A 21,281-nucleotide genomic window follows, 5' to 3' on the forward strand; every position below is an offset into this window, starting at 1 on the left:
AACTACAACATAGATACCTGTGACTCCATTTCAAATCTCTTTGCCTGGGTGAGGCTGAGCTTGGTGTAATCTGGTACTGCTTCTGCGCAAATAAATCAAGAAAATGGAGGTACCATCGGCTTTACCCCTTTGACTCCCAACATCTCATCTCTAATTCTCCACACTTTCTGTCATATCATTCTTATGATATTAGTTTGGAGAGTTTGTGTAGGATCATCTAATTAATCTCCTAATTGATATTTTTCTTTAGTCTCATCACTTGTTCGCTTGATATTGTATTGATAATGTTAGGAGAAATTCTGCCTTGGTCACTCATACGGGTTAAAGATTCAATACTTGCAAATAAGTCAGCTTCAAAACAATGCGCAGCTTTATAACTTAGTGTTCAACACACGATAGTGCTCGTCGCCTATTTGTATCGTTTATATCTAGACTCTACTTTCACATATGACTAGTGGCGCTAAGAGTAAAGCCTAACCACAGTTATCACAATAGCCAATCAGAAAAAAGGAAAATATCACATGGACCTGAAGCGCGGGAAAACGAGGATGACAGTCACGACTGGTTTAAGGTTGGCATCTCATTGGCTTAGAGGGTGGGGCGCAGCTGGTGCAAATTTGTCAACAAAGCCTATTCGCAGGTTGGATGAAGCGAGTCTTCTGCACCAATCGCAGATTGTAGAGAGGAAACCCTGGACAAATCTCGGATCATACTCTACAGTTAATTGAAATGCACTCTGCGACAAGATTTCTAAATGCTTACTGCTGTCCTCTATCATTTCAGCTCCTGTTTTAGCGGATGCCACCACGCCGGCCGCTGATTCAACGACTGAAACATAAAACAACAGTTTTAGACAAAGCCTCTGAATAAAAAATAGACAACAAAACTGATACAAGAAAAGGCTGAACGTTTCTAAAGAAACTGTGGTGCTGTGTCGGTGGGGGTAACAAGGTAATTTGGTTATATCAACTAAGTTGAAATTGTAAATTGGCCACCGTAGGGCTAACGTAGACGAAGGGCTAACCGTAGACGAAGGGCTAACGCTCGAAATGTTAGCTTTTTTATTCGTTACGGTGGCCAATTTACAATTTCAACTTAGCTGATGTAACCAAATTACCTTGATGCAAGAAAAGTCGATTTTAAAGTTCTGCTATGACACAAAAATAACTTCAGTTCTGCCAAAACGAAGACAACTTCATTTCCTGCCAGAAGAGCAACATTGTTTTTGTAAAAATCTTGCAATGATATTTATGGCGTTTGATGCCAACTTGGCCTTTTCATACGAAAAGCAACACCCTCTTGAAAAAGGTGCCAGAAGTAGTCGTAGTTCCAGTGTGCATTGACATAACCAACATACCATTTTTAGAGGCCCCCTGTAGAGCAGCTAAACCTGTACTAGCTTGTCGAGCTTTCACTCTAGAAGCAGCCACCTGAACAGCAAATGAAAAATTATTTATCAAACGAGTCATTCTTGAAACAAAGGCAGCGGGGATTGGAGGAGGAGGGTGAAGGGGCCGTTTCAAAACGTGGATGGTCATCAGCAGCCTTGATAGTTGCTTACTGTTCTTGTAATTTAATTTAATTTAATAATAAGTTCTTATATAGCGCATTAAAATTGAACTCTATGCGCTTTACAATTACAAATTAACAAAATTTCAATAAAAATCCTATACATGCAATTTTCGCTCCATGCAATTTTCGTAATCACTTTGTGCCAACGCCTCACACTATTACGCCGAGCGCGATTCTGATGCTACAATATGTTCAGAGTCATTCAAACTTTATACTGTCCGTCCAGCCGGTGGCATAATCCATTCACTAGCTTTTACATTGTAACATGAACGAGATTGTTACGTTGAGTGTTTCCCTCTAAGGTATGGAGTGTCCAAAAAGAAGTACAAAATGAACAATATCGATCACTTACAAGCTGCACTGTGCTTGCTGTAATTTCATTGGATGCTACAACTATTTCCTCAAACTTGCCTTCCCCCTGAACAACTTTGTCAGCGGAGTCACTGTGGAAACAAAATGAGGGTAAGTCACGGTATAATGGCTCATATCCTAAGATGACTTTGCCAATGAAAACACTAGAATTACGCTATACATCAAAGAAGGTTTTGAAAATGATTTTAAAATGGAGAACCTCCTTGCCTTTCGCCATGAAATACGATCATTTCTCATGAGTTAGTTTCCTTAAAGAGTAATTTACAATATTGTTAAGGTTATCACAAACAACAAGGCGACATGCTAAACAAGTGATTGTTTGAATGAAGAGCTTCAAATCACCAACTCGGATCTCAACGTAACATCTGGTCGAATATCGTAACTCATTAAGACTTGCGCACCAATCGATAGAATCCAGACATGCGCACCAATCAATAGAATCCAGACATGCGACGGTCTTTAGGAAAATTTTAAAGGTGCTAGCAGACTTGTTTCAAACCATCAAACCCGTAAGAACTAACCATATATGATAATACACCCGCTCCCTTACTGGTTGAAATTTCCGCACTTACACAAGAACTTTAGCTCCCCAACCAACAGCTTTCGCAGCTGAGATGAGCCCCTCCGTCCAGCGGTGGTGACGCTTGTAGAACTCTTTAGCTGTTGCTTGACCCTGGGAAGCAATTCTCTTTGATCAGGCTATTTAAGTATTTGAAGTTTAAACAAACCTTCCCCACTGTAACTGGTCTTCGAATCACAGCTACGCTTCGAAGTTTAATCAGATAAACCACATCTCCTTCAAAGAGCAATTCATCCTAAGTTTGTGAGCATATGGAGTTTTTTTTTTTTTTGCTTATTTTATTTCTATCACAACTGTTTTTATTCTCAGTGTGTTAAATATTAATCGTACTGTCGAACAGTTCATTAAAGTCATCATATAGTTACTAAATTGACTTGAAATCTCACGACAAAGCTCCTTAAACATGATCAAATTATTGTAATTTTCATTTTATCAAATACCTTGCCCTCGTCGACAATCTCCTTTTGCAAAACTTTAGACTTCATTATCAATTTCTTGATTGCCTTGAAAGAAGAGCACAAAAAATTAGCGCATTTGTTGAGGGCAAAAATATACAATTATCTAAACATCTACTAGATGATATTTTATGAAAAGGAGGACAGTTTCAATGACTGAAGTTATTCCGTTCGAAAGAATGTGTCCACTACTTTCCCAAAAGGTAAAGGAGAGTCTAAGTTCGACTTTAAACAAACAGATAGATTTTTTTTTAAACGTCGCCAAACTCATGGATTCTCGCGCTAGGGGATTGTGCTAGACTGTTTACATCTGCCCCCCTCCCCTCCCCCCACGCACACGCTCCCCTCAGACAAATTATGGGATGGACCCTTTTACTGGAGCTGCCCTCTTCCCAGCCTCACTCTGCGTATCAAACTCGTCCAAAATTCTCAGTCGAATGACCATCGCACAATACGTAATGCCTTGAAATAGGGATCCAAGTCAATTGTGAATTGCAAAGAATAAGTAACTCCAATCTCTCGCAAGGTCAAATTACCTCCATCAGTGCCGTGCAGGAATCCAGAATTCTGTAAATAAGCACAGAGAGGGTACATCAGTATGACCAATCCAACGGATTTCAAGGTCTTATCTCCTTGTATTTTAAAAAGCTAAAATATTCCGTCGACAAGGAGGACTATGCGAATAAAGCCAAAACAAAGACAGACAATGACTAAGTACTGCTGTATGTCACTTTCTCACCTTCCGTTCACTTCAAGTTGCACACCGCTGTATTTTTCCCTTGTTTGGTTGATCATTTCCTGAGATCATAAAAAGGATTAGATCAGCACAGACAAGTTTTAAAAAATGCATGAGCAAACATGAGTGTTTGAAATGAACTTAAACTGTATTTTGCTAATTTTCCCAAAGAAAGAATTGTTCTGAACTGAACGTGAGCAAAAACAATCATTATAATCGAAAACCTCAAGAAATAAAAGGAACCAATGGAGAAGTTCGAGCAAATACCTAGAGTTCTATATCCAAGCCAACACGTGACATTAATGTGCGTGTGCGTGCTAGTAAGCACGTGTGCGTGTGCCAGTGCGTGAGCGTGTGTAAATACGTGAGCCGGTACGTTTACCAGTACGTGTGCGTGAGCATGAGGGTATGCGTGTGCGTGTCTTGCGCATGGTGTGTGTGGAACGTGATAATTTTTTATCCAAAGTGTAAAACTGACCAGCAGTACGAAAAACATGATTGAGAGAGAACAAGAATTCTCACCTGAATCCTGGCCGCTGAGTCTGCTACAAGCTGAAAAAAATAAGAACAAAGAGGTAAAACATTTGGTTCCTTTAATACGAGTATTCCCTCCACGACAACTGACTACAATTAAACCAATCCATGCTAGGTGCTTAAGGAACTAATCCGTGAGATAAACCACAATAAAACCATTTTTAAAACGTCTCTAGTCGAGGGTTCCGATTCAATAAAGGTTTTAGAGGTTGTCCCCTGAATGAAGTTTCCACTATTTAATGTCTACTATCGTGAAAACTTGAAACAGAGGCTAAGATGACCCAGTCACGTATTACAGGTGTCCCAGAAACGAATTCCACATAAAACTTTAGGAAAGCGACCACAAGGTATGAGAAAGTGAAGGCAGACAAAAGCAGATGGCCTGCAGAGCAGGCGTTCAAGTAAAGTTTGGGCGAAAATTAGACCGCGCGAAAAATGGAGCGAGGCGAAAACTTAGGAGGTGGGGGGGAGGAGTCTAATTTTCGCCCAAACTTTACTAGAACGCCTGCTCTGCAGGCTAAAAGCAGAAGAAAACGCCCAATCCGTCATTTGGAGAGAAGAGGATGAATGAGACCAGGTAAGGAGCAATGTAAGGTTGTTTTAAGATTACACAATATCTCTTCTACCCAATCACAATTACACACTGGTCGTAGCTTTTGTGACAAATGATCGACAAGTGTATCGCACATTTTTGTTTACTTAGTCGATTTTTTTTCCAGTTTTTACGCGGGACAAATTTTGTCGGCGGTGCGTTTTAGGATTTGTCCGCTACGGCCAGAATTCGTCATGTCGCGACCAACCATTCGCGTTTGCAAAATGTAGGTGATAACAGAAAATTTGCCTAAATGAACAGCTCTTTCGCTAATGCAGAAAGGACCTAAGAAACAAACAAAACAACTCCATAACACGATCAAGAAGGGGACTCTCTATCATCCCAGGAAGTCACATTCCCTCCCTGGGAGTCACATCCCCCCCCCCCACCCCCTCTTTCCTATCCCTCAGATAATGAGCAGAAGGAGAGGTGGATACAGAAATTAAAAACAAAGTCAGAAAAAAAAAAACAACAACAACAAACCAAGATCGTCTTACCTCTGCAGTAGCATTGATTTCATCGTCAACTCCACCGCCAATGCTATCAAGACTGTCTTTTTCTTTAGGTGCGAGAGCCTGTTGACAAAGTCAGTCGGGACACAGTTTTAACTGCACCCCTGGTTTCCCGTAAAAAGTTACCTCTGCACAGGGATTCCGTATACAAAGGGTTTTGAGTTCAATGTTTTGTTGTCTAGCTCTTAAGATCTCTTAATAACATCAAGCTGACAACAAACAAACAAGCAAAATAGAGAACCGCATCTCATTATCTTCATGTGAACTTACCTCAGCAACCTTGGTAATATCTGAGATGCATTTTTTTACGGCATTCACCTTGTCAGCAAGAGCGTTTGGATCTACAATGACAATAGAATCAATAAAAAAAGTTGGCTTCTGCCTACGCCCTCATATGTTTTACCTCTTAGACGCTCAGAATACTGCGGCTTAGATCGCTTTTTTGATTGAGTTTCGAACGAAAGTAATCTCGATGGACGATCATCAACCACATCTCAGTGACAGTCTCATCTTGCATGAGTATATTAGCTCAGATCAGTCGGGCAAAGCACGCATTTAACTCCAACCTATTAGTGATCATCATAAATGCACTTGTTTTCAACAAATTATACTATTTTCACTATTTGAGCAATAGTGGAAATCAGACCTGAAAAAAATTTCAGGCCTGTACGGGATTCGAACCACTGACCTCTGCGATACTAGTGCAGCGCTCTACCAATTGAGCTAACAAGCCAACTGGGAGCAGTTGGCTTGTTAGCTCAATTGGTAGAGCGCTGCACTGGTATCGCAGAGGTCAGTGGTTCGAATCCCGTACAGGCCTGAAATTTTTTTCAGGTCTGATTTCCACTATTGCTCAAATAGTGCTTTACTGCGAAGGATCGTTCTTATATACGTCTCATAACCGCAGTTCACTCATATGTTTCATATGTTTGTTGTTGTTCGATTTATCATCTACGGGTTTATATCGAATTAATTTGATGGCCTGCTCCCAGTTGGCTTGTTAGCTCAATTGGTAGAGCGCTGCACTAGTATCGCAGAGGTCAGTGGTTCGAATCCCGTACAGGCCTGAAATTTTTTTTCAGGTCTGATTTCCACTATTGCTCAAATAGTGCTTTACTGCGAAGGATCGTTCTTATATACGTCTCATAACCGCAGTTCACTCATATGTTTCATATGTTTGTTGTTGTTAAATTATACTATTGCTCTTCAATCTGGTCTAAAACCTCTGCCAGTAATATGCAAAAACTACAAATTGTTCAGAACTTCGCAGTTCGGATAGTTAGTGTTATAAAGAAATTCGAACACATAACTCCATCACTTAACAAATTGGAGTGGCTCCCCGTAAAAAAAAGCAGGTTTACTTCCGAGATGCTAATCTCGCATTTGGGTGCATGACGGACCGTGCCCCGACCTATCTGATGTCACAGTTTGCCACAAGAAGGCAGATATCGGACCGAATAACAAAAAACTCTCAACAACTTAATATTCCTTTATTTAAAACCACTGCTGGTCAGAGATCATTTCACGATAGGATGGTAAAACTATAGAACTCGTTAGACAGTGATTTGAAACTGTGTAAAGACCTCACTAACTTTAAGAAAACTTTAAAATCAAGGATGTTGAATGAGTTTCTTACAACAAAATAGTTTTAACAGATAGTTTTACATTTTTTACTACACATGTATATCTTTTCTTCTTATTGTATTGTACTGTTCACTGAAAAACCCTTTTAGGGAGTGTTCAATAAACTTATTACTATTACTATTGCTATCAACGAAAGTAGCACAAGTAACTAATCGCAAACTAATTACGCTTCCGTAACACAGGTAAACTGCCTTGAACATAAAAAAAAGCGAGAGACTGGGTCGCAGTAGTTTTTTCTATTCAATCTAATGGTTTAGAGGGCGGCGTGAGTCTTCTGGGCCAATTACAAAGAGTAGTCAAGAAAAGTTAAGCTGTCGTGGATAATTTGCGACACTTGTATTGAGCTGTAGGAGACTTTACTAGGCAAGCCGGAGATCAATAAGAAGGCAGCTTCTTGATAACAAAACAAAGACAATAAAAGGTTACCATGGAAGCCCACCTGGATCACTTTGTTTGTAGAGTTGCAACAGTTCGAGGGAGGCCTTGCCTGCAGATTCACCGTGTGATTGAAGATCTTAAAGAAACGACAACAAGTGATTATAATTTGCGGTCAGCCTGTGTGACTACTTATTAAAATAACTCTTCTTGGCTTCATTCAATTATCAAGTAAGAGCGCAGCCCTCGTGTCGCGCAGGGAATTGGCGGGATATCATCCCAGTTTTATCAGCACGACTGTTAGTTCTAATATTCCAACTGATGTTAAGAACGGTGGGGTCTCCTAAAGCTCCCACCTGCAGCTTCTTGAGTAGGTGCCATGTGAGAGGTGGCCTTAGCATTCAAAATACAGTCACTGAGCTGATGTGAGAAGGAACCAAGACAGCATATACAGGGAATGGCATCTGCAAAAGGAACAGAAAATCTCAAGGAAAAAGCAAAACAATCTTCTATTCCTTTCTTTCTTGGATTGATTCAAACATTCCGAGAAGAAATTAAACAAACCAAAACAACCAAAACAAAGAATCAAAAACAAAACTGATGGGTTCATCCGTGGTTTCTAACCTTTATGATCTTGTTTATAAGATGTAAACTTTGTATTAAGCTCGTCGATAATGCCCGGAAGATTCTCGATTCTACCAAGCAAGTAATCTGAAAAGAATACAAAAATCAACAGTGAATTTCAATAGTGAAATATAAGACCGGACACCCTAGTAATCCCATAACTTCCATGACGTGGGAGTAAAAATAACTCTTCGACCATTTACTACCGTTGATTACCAATACTTGGACAATTTCGGGGAAAAATTAGCGTTTCAGAACCACCTGCCACAAAAAAAAAGGGTTTTAAACAAGTCGAAATATCAGTTTAACGAATAGATTCCATGTTGCCTTGGGTCTGTTCAGCCTAAGATGTCAAAATTTGGTGGCCCAAGAGGCGCCGCCTAGTGTGTCGTTTATGGTCGTACTACATTTTTGACGTCCTCTGTGATCTGCACTGACTCACGGTAATATGCAACCTGTTTGTTTTACATGATAAAAAAAACCAAAAATGTTGTTAATGGTGACGTCATCTATGTGTCTGTCCTCCATTAGATCAAAAGTAACAACCAATCAAAATGCGTGTATCATTCAGCCTACCATACAATAGTCCATCGACCAATCAACAAACTGGTAATCGATCGAACGATGAATAAAACATAAAAAATATACAAATAAAAAATTTAAGCAATTATATATATGCATAAACATAATTAAACATAAACGAACCGGTTATTTGTCCTTCGATTTCAGATAGCAATTGGAATATTAGAATAGCGGTACAGACTTATTTGTAACTGTCCACCTTACTAATTCATGTGAACGAGTATTTGTCAGTCAAAACTTCCCAGAGGTTACTCGTACCTGCAGTACAAGTCGTAGAACTGTGCTTCGGATTTTGAAACTGATCTAAAGCGTCTTGGATTGTTCTTTCTGCTGAGTCTATCGCCGTACCTGAAAGTGAGGAAGGCTATTATAAAACAGAGCAGATATCTAAAGATCTGGGATCCAGAGAGGGAGCCCGAGGGACCCTAGACCATAATCCTTATTGAGGACTAATCACGTACACGAAAATCTCAGCTAAAAAAACAGTAAGCATACACGACTCATGATTCAAAATGATCAAACTGCAACAGGCACCCCCGCCCCCAATCCCTTCCTCGTGTCCACCTATCTGCTCTCTTAGAGCTTAAATCTGCCAATCCAGTTTACAAGGGTGTTAATATCATCTAATCATTATCACTAATTTTTAATTGTTAATTATCATATATTCTCAAAAAAAACTGATATATGGTACAATAAAGTTGTTATTGTCACAAAAACCGTTTTATTTTGTCATCAAAGAACGTTAAAGAGAATTACAAAAATTAATCGTTTCATATAGAAAACAAGACAACATAAGGAACTTAGAGAGCTGAGATTGGATTTACAGCTTGCTCGGTAAAGAAATTCGAAAGCGTTCTGAATGGTCTGAAACTCATGGTAACATGCGAGTTCTCGTATTGAATTAAAAGATCCCCTTTTCAATCATAACAGTCCTGGTTTTTCTTACCCACTAAGTCTTGCTTTTCTTTAGAGATTTGTTCAAGTCTTTTTCTTTCAAGCTCATTTACCTTTGGAGAAAAAAAAATCATCAGTTGCGGTATCATGCAACCCTGTCACAACATTGCCAAATATCCCTTCTCAATTTACAAGTTGTTAAGTACCAAACTAATTGAAACAGCCAATCAAAACTGAGGGAAACATAAATAGAAGCCGACGAATAGCCAAGCTAGGAATAAACATCTAATCATAGCATGGGAAAACAGAAATGGTCAAGGTAGGATTTCTATTAGCTTCGCATATGATAGGTTAAGAGACTGGCGCGAGTTATCTACACCAATCACGTGCGTAGTACAGTGACCAAGTCGTGATTGGTTCCAGTTTTGCATCTGATTGGTTGAGAGACTGTGGCGTGAGTTTTCTGGACCAATCATAGAGCGAAGTTATGTACAACCAATGCAATCACGGATCACTTTCGACACTCAATTTAAAATTGCCCTGAAACAAAACTAATGCTGTACAGGATTACTTTCGACAACCTGTTATAAAAAGCAAACTGACCATTTCTCCGTGTTCCTTTCTTTCTTTTTCTATAGCTTCTTCTGCTGTTCGTTTTGCCTCCTCCTCGACTGTCCTACTTTTCTGAACATCTGAAAGCTGACGGCTAAGCGTTGTAACCTACAAAAATAACATACCAAATGCTCAGTATTTGGAAAACATAACTATGTGACAAACCACAAGTAAGAAGTGAAGGAGAAATTACCTTTTCCTCGTGATCTTTTTTCATTGCTTCTATTTGTTCTTCGGCGGTTTTTCTAGCCCCATCTGTTTCACCTTTTTCTTTTTTTAAAGTCTCCATCTCCGCCACAAGAGTCGAGATCTTCAATAGGAAAGACATGAAAAGAAAAACAGTTCTTGGCAGCATTAAAATGGTGCAGCTGCCCCATTTCCCTCACTTGACTCTGTTCTTTGGGTTTTATCAACTGAGTTGATAATGTAATTTGGCCACCATCAAGAGTTTCAAAGATAACGTTTCGAGCGTTAGCCCTTCGTTAGCCCTTCGTCATTCGCTCTTACGAATTACATATCAACTCAGTTGATAAAACCCAAACTACCTTGTTACTCCCACCGAGGTAGCACCACAGTATCTTTAGAAAATTACCCCCTTAATTCATTTGACTCTGTTCTGTCCACCACGCAATCTGTACCGTAACTTGTTCCACGTGTTCAGCGAGTAAAACGATGCTAAAACCCCTACGAAATAGCAAACAGCGCGATAACAGCGGCAGAGCGGAAAACAACGGATATTTAAGTCAGTCATTCATTCCGCGACTCACCCAAACCTCACTCGTTTTTCCAATTTCCACGCCGCTATCTCGCGCTTCGTTTAACTTAAATCGAATCATTAAGGTATGTCCTGTAATAATATTGGAGATGAGGTCTTTTTTCTTTAGCCGACCCGTTTGAACACAATAAAACCAAACTTTTAGCTACATTTTTTTGTCTGATATGAAGACCTTTCATCTCGTCAGGCGAAAGCCAACGTCGATCTAAAAAAGCTAAATATTTCGAACCTTCTAACTTCTAGCCTCGAACCGCTACCCGCAGTTTGAAGTTTGCGGTTAACACACCAAACGAGGATCTAAAACTATAAATATTCAGTGCCAGACCCCGAGCAGATCTCTCGCCATCTCGCGTTGCTCAAGGCCTCGTGCGGGCAAAGAAACTCTCGTGCCGAAGCACTGATAATGAGGGCCTGCTCGCGGGCCACGATTGCTGCTGTTATTTCTTTTTTTTACTCGCTCGCCCAAGGTTCTCAATGAGTCACAAACAGAGCATAAGGAGTTTGGGAATACCGTTCATACAATTAAAAAAGAACAACATAGTGTAACACCACTGACCTTGTCTTCATGTTCCTGTCGTTCTCTTTGAATGGTCTCTTCCGCTGATTTTTTTGCCAGCTCTTCATCCGTCCAGCTCTTCCGAAAATTCGATAAATCGCTGCTAAGTGTTGCAATCTAAGGAACGAAAAAGGGCAGCATGGAGTGCAGTTCGATTAAGTGTAATTGCAGCGGCTAGTCATAAAAAGAGCAATTTTCAATTGAGTGTCGAATGGATCCAGGATTGCATTGGCCCTGCTTACTTTGCTCTTTGATTGGTCCAGAAAAATCGCGCCACTCTCTCAACCAATCAGATGCAAAACTAACACCAACCACGACTTGGTCGCCGCGTTTTCCCGCGCTTTAGACAGTTTGGTCGGTTTTATTTTTAGTTCCCCTTGGCTCTTATAGGCATTTTTCATTCCTTTGATTGGCTATTGTGAGCACTCGAACTAGGAGAGTCAGCGGTAACAGCTATACTATTAATCTCGAAATCTCCCTTTCGCTTTGCAAGAGACAACGATAAGTAAATAAATAATTCAATACTTTTTCTTCATGATCTTTTCTCATGGCTTCTATTTGTTCTTCGGCCATTTTCTTGGCTTCTTCTATTTCTTTTTTTTCTTTTCTTAACACCTGGAGCTCTCCCATAACCGTGGCCATCTTCAAACGGAAGAAAATAAGCAAAGTGAGTTTAAATATTGTCGCATTCATCCACAATTCAGCTCATAATTTAGGTATACCATATTTCATTGAATAAGCGCCTACACTCTTATAAGAGCCTCCCATGAATTCAAACAAGGGCCCCCCTCGAATAAGCTCCCCTATCCACCCTCGCTTTTACTTCAATGAGTAGGGATACACGGAAAACTTGTTTCGATTGCCACTTAAGTTATATCTTTTAAAGCTTCAACTACAGCGGAATCAGTACAGGAGAGTAGTTTGCTTGCACGTCCAGTTATTTATGTATACGCCTACGTGGATAATGGTGTAGTGTATTTTATCAAAGATGTAACCACTAAGCGCTCCCCCCCCCCTCCCCCCTCTATTAAGCACCCTCATTACAATAAGCGCTCCTCCTTTAAATTGAAATTTTAAATAAGCACCGGGGCGCTTATTTAAGGAAATACGGAATTACGTCCTAGTGAGAAGCTAAAGAAATCAGAACAAGCAGGGCTGTGGTCTGGCAGCGCCCGGTGGCCTCTGGCGCCTTACTTTTGCTCTTGGGTGACTAAGGAATCTTAGTTTTTTCATAAAAAGCATATGCTGGGCACCCTGGATTTCAGAGTTTCAGAACACTGGGCTCCCTTCAATTTTTCTTGGAGCACAGCCTTGACAAGGGAAAAATCACAAAGTCAAAAGATTTCCGGTGAAACCGACTCTGCCTCATGATCGAGGAAACAAGACTAAGCGAGTCCTTATTGGTTCTCAGTTTGAATTTTATAAGTTTATAAGGGGGCGCAACCTATCACTGTGTGAAGCGGTTTGAAAAGCAAGAGCTCAACCACAAGACACAACATCATAGTTCTGTAATTCATACCTTTTCATCGTGTTCCTTCGTCAGTCTTTCAATTTCATCACCCGCTCTCTGAAAACAGAAGCCAAGCGTTAAGTTGATCATTCATCCTCCTCCTTTAAAAAGACGTTTGATGGGTTATCTTCTTGAGGAACAGCGGAAAAGTACTTTTGGTCGCACACTAAAAGCTTAACCAGGTTACTGTTTACAGGCAGACTTTCTAAGTTATTCTAAAACTGCCAATTCAGTATGTTTCAGTTACCTTGCCATCCTGTTCAGCCATTTCCGCTTTCTGAAACACTTGTAGAAGTTCTGTGGACTGTAAGGAAAACGTACACTTTCATGAGATAACGACTGCTAAAAAAAATAAGTGCCTTGGGGCATGTGTTACGACTATCGGCAATTGTTCTAATGTCTCTACTCGGCCACTGTCATTCCATCTACATCGAAAAGAAGCCCAAGAGTTCAAAACCCCCCCTCCTTCCCCTCCCCCCTAGAATTTTGTCATATTGCAGTGGAAGTTATCCAACAGTTTACACCCTGGCATCAGTATGCATATTGCCTATACAGTTGTCAATGCATTTCCTAAGATGCTAACAAGGAGAATTTGTTTCCCAATCAAGAGTTTCTTTTGCTGGTGATCATTTCCTTTATTCTCGTGACCTTAATGTTTGATTCAGGGGTGATATTGTAAGGAGAAATTACATGCTGGTCATTCTAAGGGTTCTAGGGTTAATCATATTTTTTCAATGATCGGGAACTGTAATATATAGGTGCCTCGTCGGAGAATACAAATGAACCAGTCCAAGCTTCAACCTCTCATTGTAATCACATGGCCAACATAGTGGGAAGCGATCTTCCACAAGTGCAATATTACGACTCGCTCGTGAAATTCAATTATCGCTGCTTTTGTTCAAAGGATAAAACTGTACCTTATCATCTACTTCCTGTTGAAGCCTGTCATTTACTTGACTTAATTCCTGACAACAAGAAGGGTAAAAATCAAACTAACAAATGAACCATCATGAAACGGTGCAATACCGTGATGGGGAAAAGCTTGAACATTGCGATTAGTTTATAATATATGCAATATAGAACGTTACTGGAAAAGTCGATGTATCAAATTAACAAACAGATTTCTTGTTCTGTTCAGTAAAAGATCGCAGATAAAGTCAAAATGTGACAAGAACAAAACAGTGGCACACGAGGTGCAGCGCAGTGTATCAGTGATGTTTTTACCACATTTTGACATCTTCTATCATCTATTACTGAACAAACCCACGGCAACATGGAATGTACTTTTTAAAAGATAAAAATGCAAAATTTTGTTACTGCACTTGTAACGATGTTAATTTATGTATGTTTCTGTCTTAGCGAACACATTACAGCACTGTGACGTCATCTATACATCTGCGCCCAGTTGTTCAAAGGCCGATTTGTGCTAACCCAGGGTTAAATTTTAATCCCGGTTTCTATATTTCTCTGTTCAAAAGCAGTTTTGGAATGATTTTCCCAATTCTTTTTAGAACAATCGATCATCAAATTTTAGACAAATGGAATTACACTGAATTTTCTTATGAAGCTTTCAGACCTAAAATCAAATTTCACACTAACCCTGGGTTATCTTAATCCATCTTTGAACAACCCAGCCCTGTTCTCCAATAGATCAACGATAAGAACCAAACAGAATGCCTGTGTAATTCAGCCTATCACATAATTTTCTTTCATACCTCTTTATCCTTTTCTGAAGCATTCAATTTTTGCTTCACTTCGGCATTCTGGTTAAGAGACAAAATAATAACACTCTGAACACAATCAACCATACCAACATTCAGACAGTTGGTAAGTGTTGTTAGATCGACGACTTACATGTGCATTGACAGGTGAATTTAAGACAACGTAAAAACCCATTTAATTGGAGGATAATTTTTGCACGAGTAGAATGAAGTTCCTAAATTTGGACAAATGTATACCCATTCATGTTCATGTCATGGACACGAGATGAAAGAAAAAGATCTAAGTTCCTCTCGTGAAATTCATCCCCAACATTTTCTGATTTCCCATCCTGATGCTCTACGGTTGAGCAACAGAGAACTCATTTATGAGCTTAGCCACGAACTACAGTGTAGGTCCCTCTGAGACAACCATCAGGATTAATGATGTCGAGAGTTTTTTGTATGCAAATCTATATAAGAACGATGGTAATTTTTCAGCTGGGTTGTTGAAAACAGAAAGATGTTATTCCTGTTGTCACGAGTATGACACAAAGAAAAGCACTGAACCCCAAACAATCAATCAAACTCAAGAACATAAAATTTTGCAGTCCAGTTGACACACAATACTTTCAACACTGCTGATCACTGCAATATGAAGAATGCTTCATATGACTGAATCTAGTGTATAGGGCCTAATGTACTGACAAGTTCTCTGTAGCTTAGTGGGAGATCAACTCAGATTTTTTCTCTCTAAATCAACGTACAGTTCGCAGGAGCTGGATGTGTTCCTCTCTTAGTTTACTGTAAATCCCTTTGAGTTTGTTAAATTTCTCTTCTGCTGGACCTTTCTGATCTGCAATGGATTGAAGTAACCATTAGAACTGCAATAACATTTTAAATAAGAAACGAATCAATATGACTTGTATGTAAGTAAACATTTTATCCTCAACATTGCATTTCTCTCTCAAAGTCAATGGCCAACTAACCTTTCTTGTCATCCTCTTTGCTCTCAAGGTCTTTCTTTAATGAAACATTCTCCTACAAAGGAAATGATATCTCAACATTACCCCAACTACCTAAAATATGCTAACACTTGCAACACAAGAATGAAAATAAACCATCTAACTTCAGTACCTCACAAGCTTTCTCTGCAATTGTCTTGTACTCATTTAGTTCTTCATTCAGCTAAACACACAAAAAAAATCAACATTTAGTAAATAAACCCCTCCAGGTGGTTTCTATATCGGCTGAAAATGTCTATGGCTGGTAGATCATCTGAAAAATAAATATCTGGCCAAGAAACCATGATTTGAGGGAAAATTTGAAATGTTGAGGACAATTTCTTAGCCAGACATTATCAGCTGACATACCAGCAAGCCAGAAGGGATTTATAACTATTATCAACTGGTTTATTTTCCCCAATTTTCAAACCTTATATCCACTACGATAAGTCTTTGTTCGCAACTTAATCCAAGGTGAAAGAGCATTTTATGGTTGTTGCAGAAGAAGGGAAATTTTGTTTGTTCATAAAGTCCTGACAGAGAACATTCAAAACATATACCACGTAACAAATAATCTGTTCATAAACATTTTTTCACCTGTGTTGCCAAATATTTTTTATTTATTTCATTTATTTGAGGATTTATACCAAGTACAGGAGCAGAAACAATAGGACATGGGTCCCCTACAAGGTTTAAGCTCCAACAAACCCACCCATCCCACCCCAGGAGAGGACATCCATCACGCAGTAATCTCGTGCATGGGAAATTAACGTCACTTACCCCTAACCCTGCAGGAGACGGAACCTCCATTTATTCATCCCTATCCAAGAAGACTAAAATATCTAACCATTTCTTGATGTTATAGAAAGGTAGCATATTCTTCTCATTTATTTTAAGACCTTGAGTGTTGGTCCGGCCGGGGCTCGAACCCTCGACCTCCCGCACAACAGTCCAGCACTCTATCCATTGAGCTAACCGGGAGGCGGTTAAAAATAGCCTCATTTGTTGTAAAAATATGCTCGTCTATTTGTCCTAGGGCATTGTCTGCTCGTCAAAGCTCACAGTTTTCCTCAAGCTTTGTTCTCCCAAACTGTCCATATCATGGAACAGACAATATCCAAAGCCAAATATCCATGCATGGTTTTGCCCAGATAGAGGCTATTGTTCAATATATATCCAATGTCATTGATCACATCAGTACTTTGAAATGAATACTTTCAAATATAAAACATTAAATTACAATTGTTTATCCCTTACCCTTGCTATCTGGGAGCGTAAAGAATCTTCAAGCATTTTTGCCTTGAGACAAGCAGTGTAAAAAAAAAGATTAATAATCTAATAAATGTTAAATTAAATGGAGGGGAAACCATGTTATTTCTTGATTAACATTATCCAATATCACAAAATGCCTCTAGACTGCAGCATGAAATAAACACTGCCTGGTTAGAACGCTGCAGTAAAGCTAACATTGCCATTTCAACCACTTTTACCACAAAATGATAATGAGGATCAGGCATATCAAACAAACAGTGTAGGATAAGCAACAAGCTATGTGGTGAAAGAGCAGGGATAGTAAGTCATACCAAGGCAATCTAAACTGCACTTTCTCACAAAGAATATTAAATTTTTAAGTTGTGGAGATACATAAATTTGTGTCAATTTTCCTTTTCCTGACTTCTTTCAAAGAAGTAAATTTTCTCTCACTCACACTGACTTTTCCCTGATCTTGAAGAATTTCATTTTCACCATGTAGTAATAATGGTAAAAAAATAATAATACTAACGACGATAATAATGACAAAACCAAGAATAATAGCAATTTAATTTGGAAAGAAGCTGTTAGGGGGAAAGTTTACCTACAGCAGTATGAGCCTGGTCACTGAATACTACAGAACTACTCACATCTTTCTGTTGACGCTCTAATGCCAGCTTTAGTTGTGCAATCTCTTGTCGCAACTGATAGATTATCAGGTCCCTAGAAAGGAAAAAAACATTCTAAATTGTTGTCTTAAATTGAAAAAGTATCACTGTGTTTGTAATGTAAGTTTACACTATGCAGTTTGGTCCAATACAACTAAATGGTTCATTCATAACAAACAAAACTTTCCCCAGACTTTTTTCCAGTCTTCAGTCAGAATAATAATTAAAAGAAAAGGAGGAATAAAACCCAAATTTGTCAAGGAACAATTTAAAAATTAATATTTAAAAATAGTTTGAGAGAATTTTCAAAGAGAGTTAACATTGTTCCATACTTTTTTACTAGTTCATGACTGGGTACAAACCTTCAACTATTAAATATCCGTATACTTGCTTCAGATTTCAAAAGTAGAAACAAACCTGTTGTCAGGTGCAGGGCCATTTGAAGAGTCAATTCCTAAAATATCAGCCTCTGGAGTCTACGAAAAAAATAGATACCTCTTATTAACCAAGTTCAAGGTCCATCCTGTAGGTTGCAAACTGAGTTTTTTTGCACTCCAATTAATGGTCCAAGCATGACGCATGCAGGCCAAGGCTTAACAATAACGGTAGCCCACTAGCCACAGACTAGTAGAAATTCAGTTTTGTCCAGTGGTTTTTTATTTCCACCCACCAGTTTGGCTAGTAAACAAACTGAAAATATTGTAACATCTAAGATATCACTAGCCACTTGGCTTAAGTAAGTTGAAAAGTAAGTTGAAAAGTTAAGTAAGTTGAGCCCTGAGGCCACACATTCAAGCAGAAAAAACAAAGTTACAAAAAGGTAAGGATACTAACTAAAAATATATATTTATTACATCTCTGGGTTAAAATAAGGGGAGAAAATTGCAATTCAAACAAACTTTTGACTTTAGCAGGCCATATCGTGAATTACAGCCTGCTAAATTGACCAATCATAGTGGCAGCACTAACTGAGAAATATGAAAAATGCTCTTCATATTACAGTCAATGATAATATTTCTTGCTTAGCAATTACAAGTGCAGAAACATCAGAAACTATTTTTCAAAGAGTTCAGAAGAACAAGTTTCTGAGTGGTGATCATAAATTTGATGAATTTTATTCTTTGCAACATGCATTGTTGAAACCATGCAGTAGAAAATGTAGCAGGTAACTTGGCTATGAATCTCAGAGTTCAAGCAAAAGCATTTTGATTTAAAGAATAAAAAAAGTGGTGACTTTCCAGTTCACTTCCAAAATCTGATTCCAGTTCAATTCTATCACTTTGCCTGTATTTTAAAGAGCTGGATTTGTTGATACTAAATTTAATCAATACCTCATTATGCCATTGTCATTACATTCTTCTTATAAGAGTGAATGCAGTCACTAAATGCTTATTTACCTGAGGAGTTGTCTGAAGTAATGGTTCAGTTGTAACAGGTATATTAAGTGGCTCCATTAGGCTCTGGCGCTTGAAATCTTCAGCAGGAGTTGACTTTCGTCGAGGCCCTTCCTCACTTGTGGATCTTGCCAAAGTTGGCTTGGGGTCAGATAATGTGAAAGAAGGAGGATTCTGTGGAACAAAAAAAAGTTCACACCAAGTTCTTAACCCTTTCACTCCAAGAAGTGACCAAAAAGGATTGCATCCTTATAAAATCAACATGTTTTTACCCTATGGCTTTAACCCCATGAGTGATCAAGATTTTCTCCTTACAACATCAATACAATACCAAGCAGACAAGTGATGAGAATAAAGAAAAATATCAATTAGGGGATTATTACTACATAGAATATCAAATTCTCTGAGCTAACACCATGACAATTGTATAGCAGACAGTGAAGAGAATTACTGAATGATGATATCTTGAGAGTGTTACTACAATTGAAGAGAAATCAAACATATTCTCCCAGAGCAGAGAAACAATATCAATTGCAAAGGCAGAAGGGGGGAGGGGAATGGGGAGGGGGAGGGGGGACAGGGGGATGGGGGGAAAGGGTTCGTGTCACAGCTTCATTTCTTTGTTTAAAAAGTAATGATTTTTTTTTTTTTTTTTTACATCTTTCTGTCCTGTGATATTGTCCTTATGAGCCTGTTTACAAACCAAACCGTATCTCTGACAAGGAATCACAGGCTAGGAAATTTCTTCTGATTATTTAAAGCAACAGTTCCCTCTTGAAAGATGAACAACATACAATAATATTTGTCTAACCTGAGGTAACATTGGAATAGGAACCAGAGCTTTAACGTAAGCCATATTACCAGCATCAAAAAAGAATTTCTTCAATCTGAAAGTTGAAAAAATAAATTTACATAAATTGCACTGAAAAGAATAAAAACCAGTTAACTAATATATACCTATCAGGAACTTGACCATGAATTATACAGTCAAAAATTATATTTTGAATACTTGAATAGAAATAGTACATGTATATGGAATTGAATAGGACATAAAACACCTACTCAGCAAAGTGAGAGTAAAACCTCTCTCTGTGGCCTGTCAGAGTGTCTGCTGGTAAGTCTAAAAGGAACAATAATCAAATAAACATAAAATATCAAATACTAAAAACAGTGTCTTCTTAGAATCTGAGTTTCCTTACAATTCAACGAAAATCATATGAGTAACTTCAATCTAGCCTTGAACAGTTTGAAACTACTTGACAATGACAGTTCTCTCCTTGAACACAGTCTTCTCCATTTAATAACCATACTGATGGGTATGTCTCACTGAGATATTATGGGAAAATTCATTACCTGCAGAGAGAATTTTGTGTTAAATTGCAAGCGAAAACTGCATGAATTGTGAAGCAATGGGTGCAATGTTGGTTTTCAAATGCAATTTAACGTTGAGTTCACAGGTCAGGTTAAATGGATTTTCCTTATATATCATATTAATTGAATAAAAATAAGAAAAAAAATGAATACAGCAATAATATTGTTTGTTTATATCCTGAGTACAAAACAAGAGATGTGAAACAGTATCGCTCTCCACTGCAATTCCATGCTAAATACCTTGCTTTGTTAACCAATTGCAATCAGAATGCAAAATTTTATCTAATTATACAATTCTAGTGTGAAAAAGTATAGTGAATGAAGTAAGCCAAGGATTTTAAAGATCAATGTCCATATCTGAGCAACAGCACACCCACCCCTCTCTTAACCCAAGAATAGTCAACTGATAACAAGTTGGGATAATGCACAATTGATAGTTTGATCATCTGGACAAAATTGTGGGATGAAATTGACACTTAACAATACATAAATATATTGAAAATACTAAATCAAAACACCAATGGTTCTAAACTGCATGGGAAAAGAACAAAGGTTCAGAGATAAATCAATGGATAAAATCAATAAAATTAATGTGGTACATAAATCAATGCAACTTACTTGCATGTAGTTTATACATTAAATCCACCACAATGTCATAAAGGCCACCACACTCCTGAAAAAATTTAAAAATGGGATAATACTATCAAAAAATCTTATAAGCAGAGTGATAACTTAGCAGAGAATTAGACTACACCATCACAAATTGCAAAGGGTCCACATGCATTTTATTTGGAGTTAATAGACAAAGAACTCTTGATTATTTCACTGTCATGATCTGAATGTAAGTTTTGCATATCTAGTGTTAAATATCAAATACAACAATAGCCCTCAGCTAGTTGATGATTGTCTCTATTCTGATAACCTGACTATGTATTGATATTTTAAGGAGTGCAATTCACTTTAATTTGTAT

General features: G+C 38.4%; 1 protein-coding gene across 4 annotated transcripts in view; it reads right to left on the minus strand.

The window, feature by feature from the left end:
• Window positions 1-21,281, minus strand: part of LOC111322173 (huntingtin-interacting protein 1-like) — a 30,904-nt gene that overhangs the window by 1,326 nt on the left and 8,297 nt on the right. For all 4 annotated transcript variants that reach the window (XM_022925234.2, XM_022925237.2, XM_022925235.2 and 1 more), the window contains 34 exons: window positions 20,929-20,983; window positions 20,002-20,059; window positions 19,751-19,826; window positions 18,943-19,113; window positions 17,963-18,021; window positions 17,528-17,600; window positions 16,884-16,925; window positions 15,760-15,810; window positions 15,612-15,663; window positions 15,390-15,478; window positions 14,641-14,688; window positions 13,843-13,890; window positions 13,173-13,229; window positions 12,935-12,982; window positions 11,941-12,057; window positions 11,416-11,532; window positions 10,278-10,394; window positions 10,076-10,192; window positions 9,525-9,585; window positions 8,837-8,926; window positions 7,997-8,083; window positions 7,729-7,836; window positions 7,437-7,511; window positions 5,624-5,694; window positions 5,339-5,416; window positions 4,238-4,267; window positions 3,719-3,777; window positions 3,516-3,546; window positions 2,965-3,027; window positions 2,517-2,617; window positions 1,925-2,015; window positions 1,358-1,430; window positions 763-828; window positions 18-82 (listed from right to left, as the gene is read on the minus strand). In XM_022925234.2, coding sequence (XP_022780969.2) covers window positions 18-82; window positions 763-828; window positions 1,358-1,430; window positions 1,925-2,015; window positions 2,517-2,617; window positions 2,965-3,027; window positions 3,516-3,546; window positions 3,719-3,777; window positions 4,238-4,267; window positions 5,339-5,416; window positions 5,624-5,694; window positions 7,437-7,511; window positions 7,729-7,836; window positions 7,997-8,083; window positions 8,837-8,926; window positions 9,525-9,585; window positions 10,076-10,192; window positions 10,278-10,394; window positions 11,416-11,532; window positions 11,941-12,057; window positions 12,935-12,982; window positions 13,173-13,229; window positions 13,843-13,890; window positions 14,641-14,688; window positions 15,390-15,478; window positions 15,612-15,663; window positions 15,760-15,810; window positions 16,884-16,925; window positions 17,528-17,600; window positions 17,963-18,021; window positions 18,943-19,113; window positions 19,751-19,826; window positions 20,002-20,059; window positions 20,929-20,983 — 2,544 coding nt within the window. The remainder of the gene's footprint in view (window positions 1-17; window positions 83-762; window positions 829-1,357; window positions 1,431-1,924; window positions 2,016-2,516; window positions 2,618-2,964; window positions 3,028-3,515; window positions 3,547-3,718; window positions 3,778-4,237; window positions 4,268-5,338; window positions 5,417-5,623; window positions 5,695-7,436; window positions 7,512-7,728; window positions 7,837-7,996; window positions 8,084-8,836; window positions 8,927-9,524; window positions 9,586-10,075; window positions 10,193-10,277; window positions 10,395-11,415; window positions 11,533-11,940; window positions 12,058-12,934; window positions 12,983-13,172; window positions 13,230-13,842; window positions 13,891-14,640; window positions 14,689-15,389; window positions 15,479-15,611; window positions 15,664-15,759; window positions 15,811-16,883; window positions 16,926-17,527; window positions 17,601-17,962; window positions 18,022-18,942; window positions 19,114-19,750; window positions 19,827-20,001; window positions 20,060-20,928; window positions 20,984-21,281) is intronic.

This window comes from Stylophora pistillata, chromosome 13 (assembly GCF_964205215.1).
Source record: "Stylophora pistillata chromosome 13, jaStyPist1.2, whole genome shotgun sequence".
Classification (NCBI taxonomy): Eukaryota; Metazoa; Cnidaria; class Anthozoa; order Scleractinia; family Pocilloporidae; genus Stylophora; species Stylophora pistillata.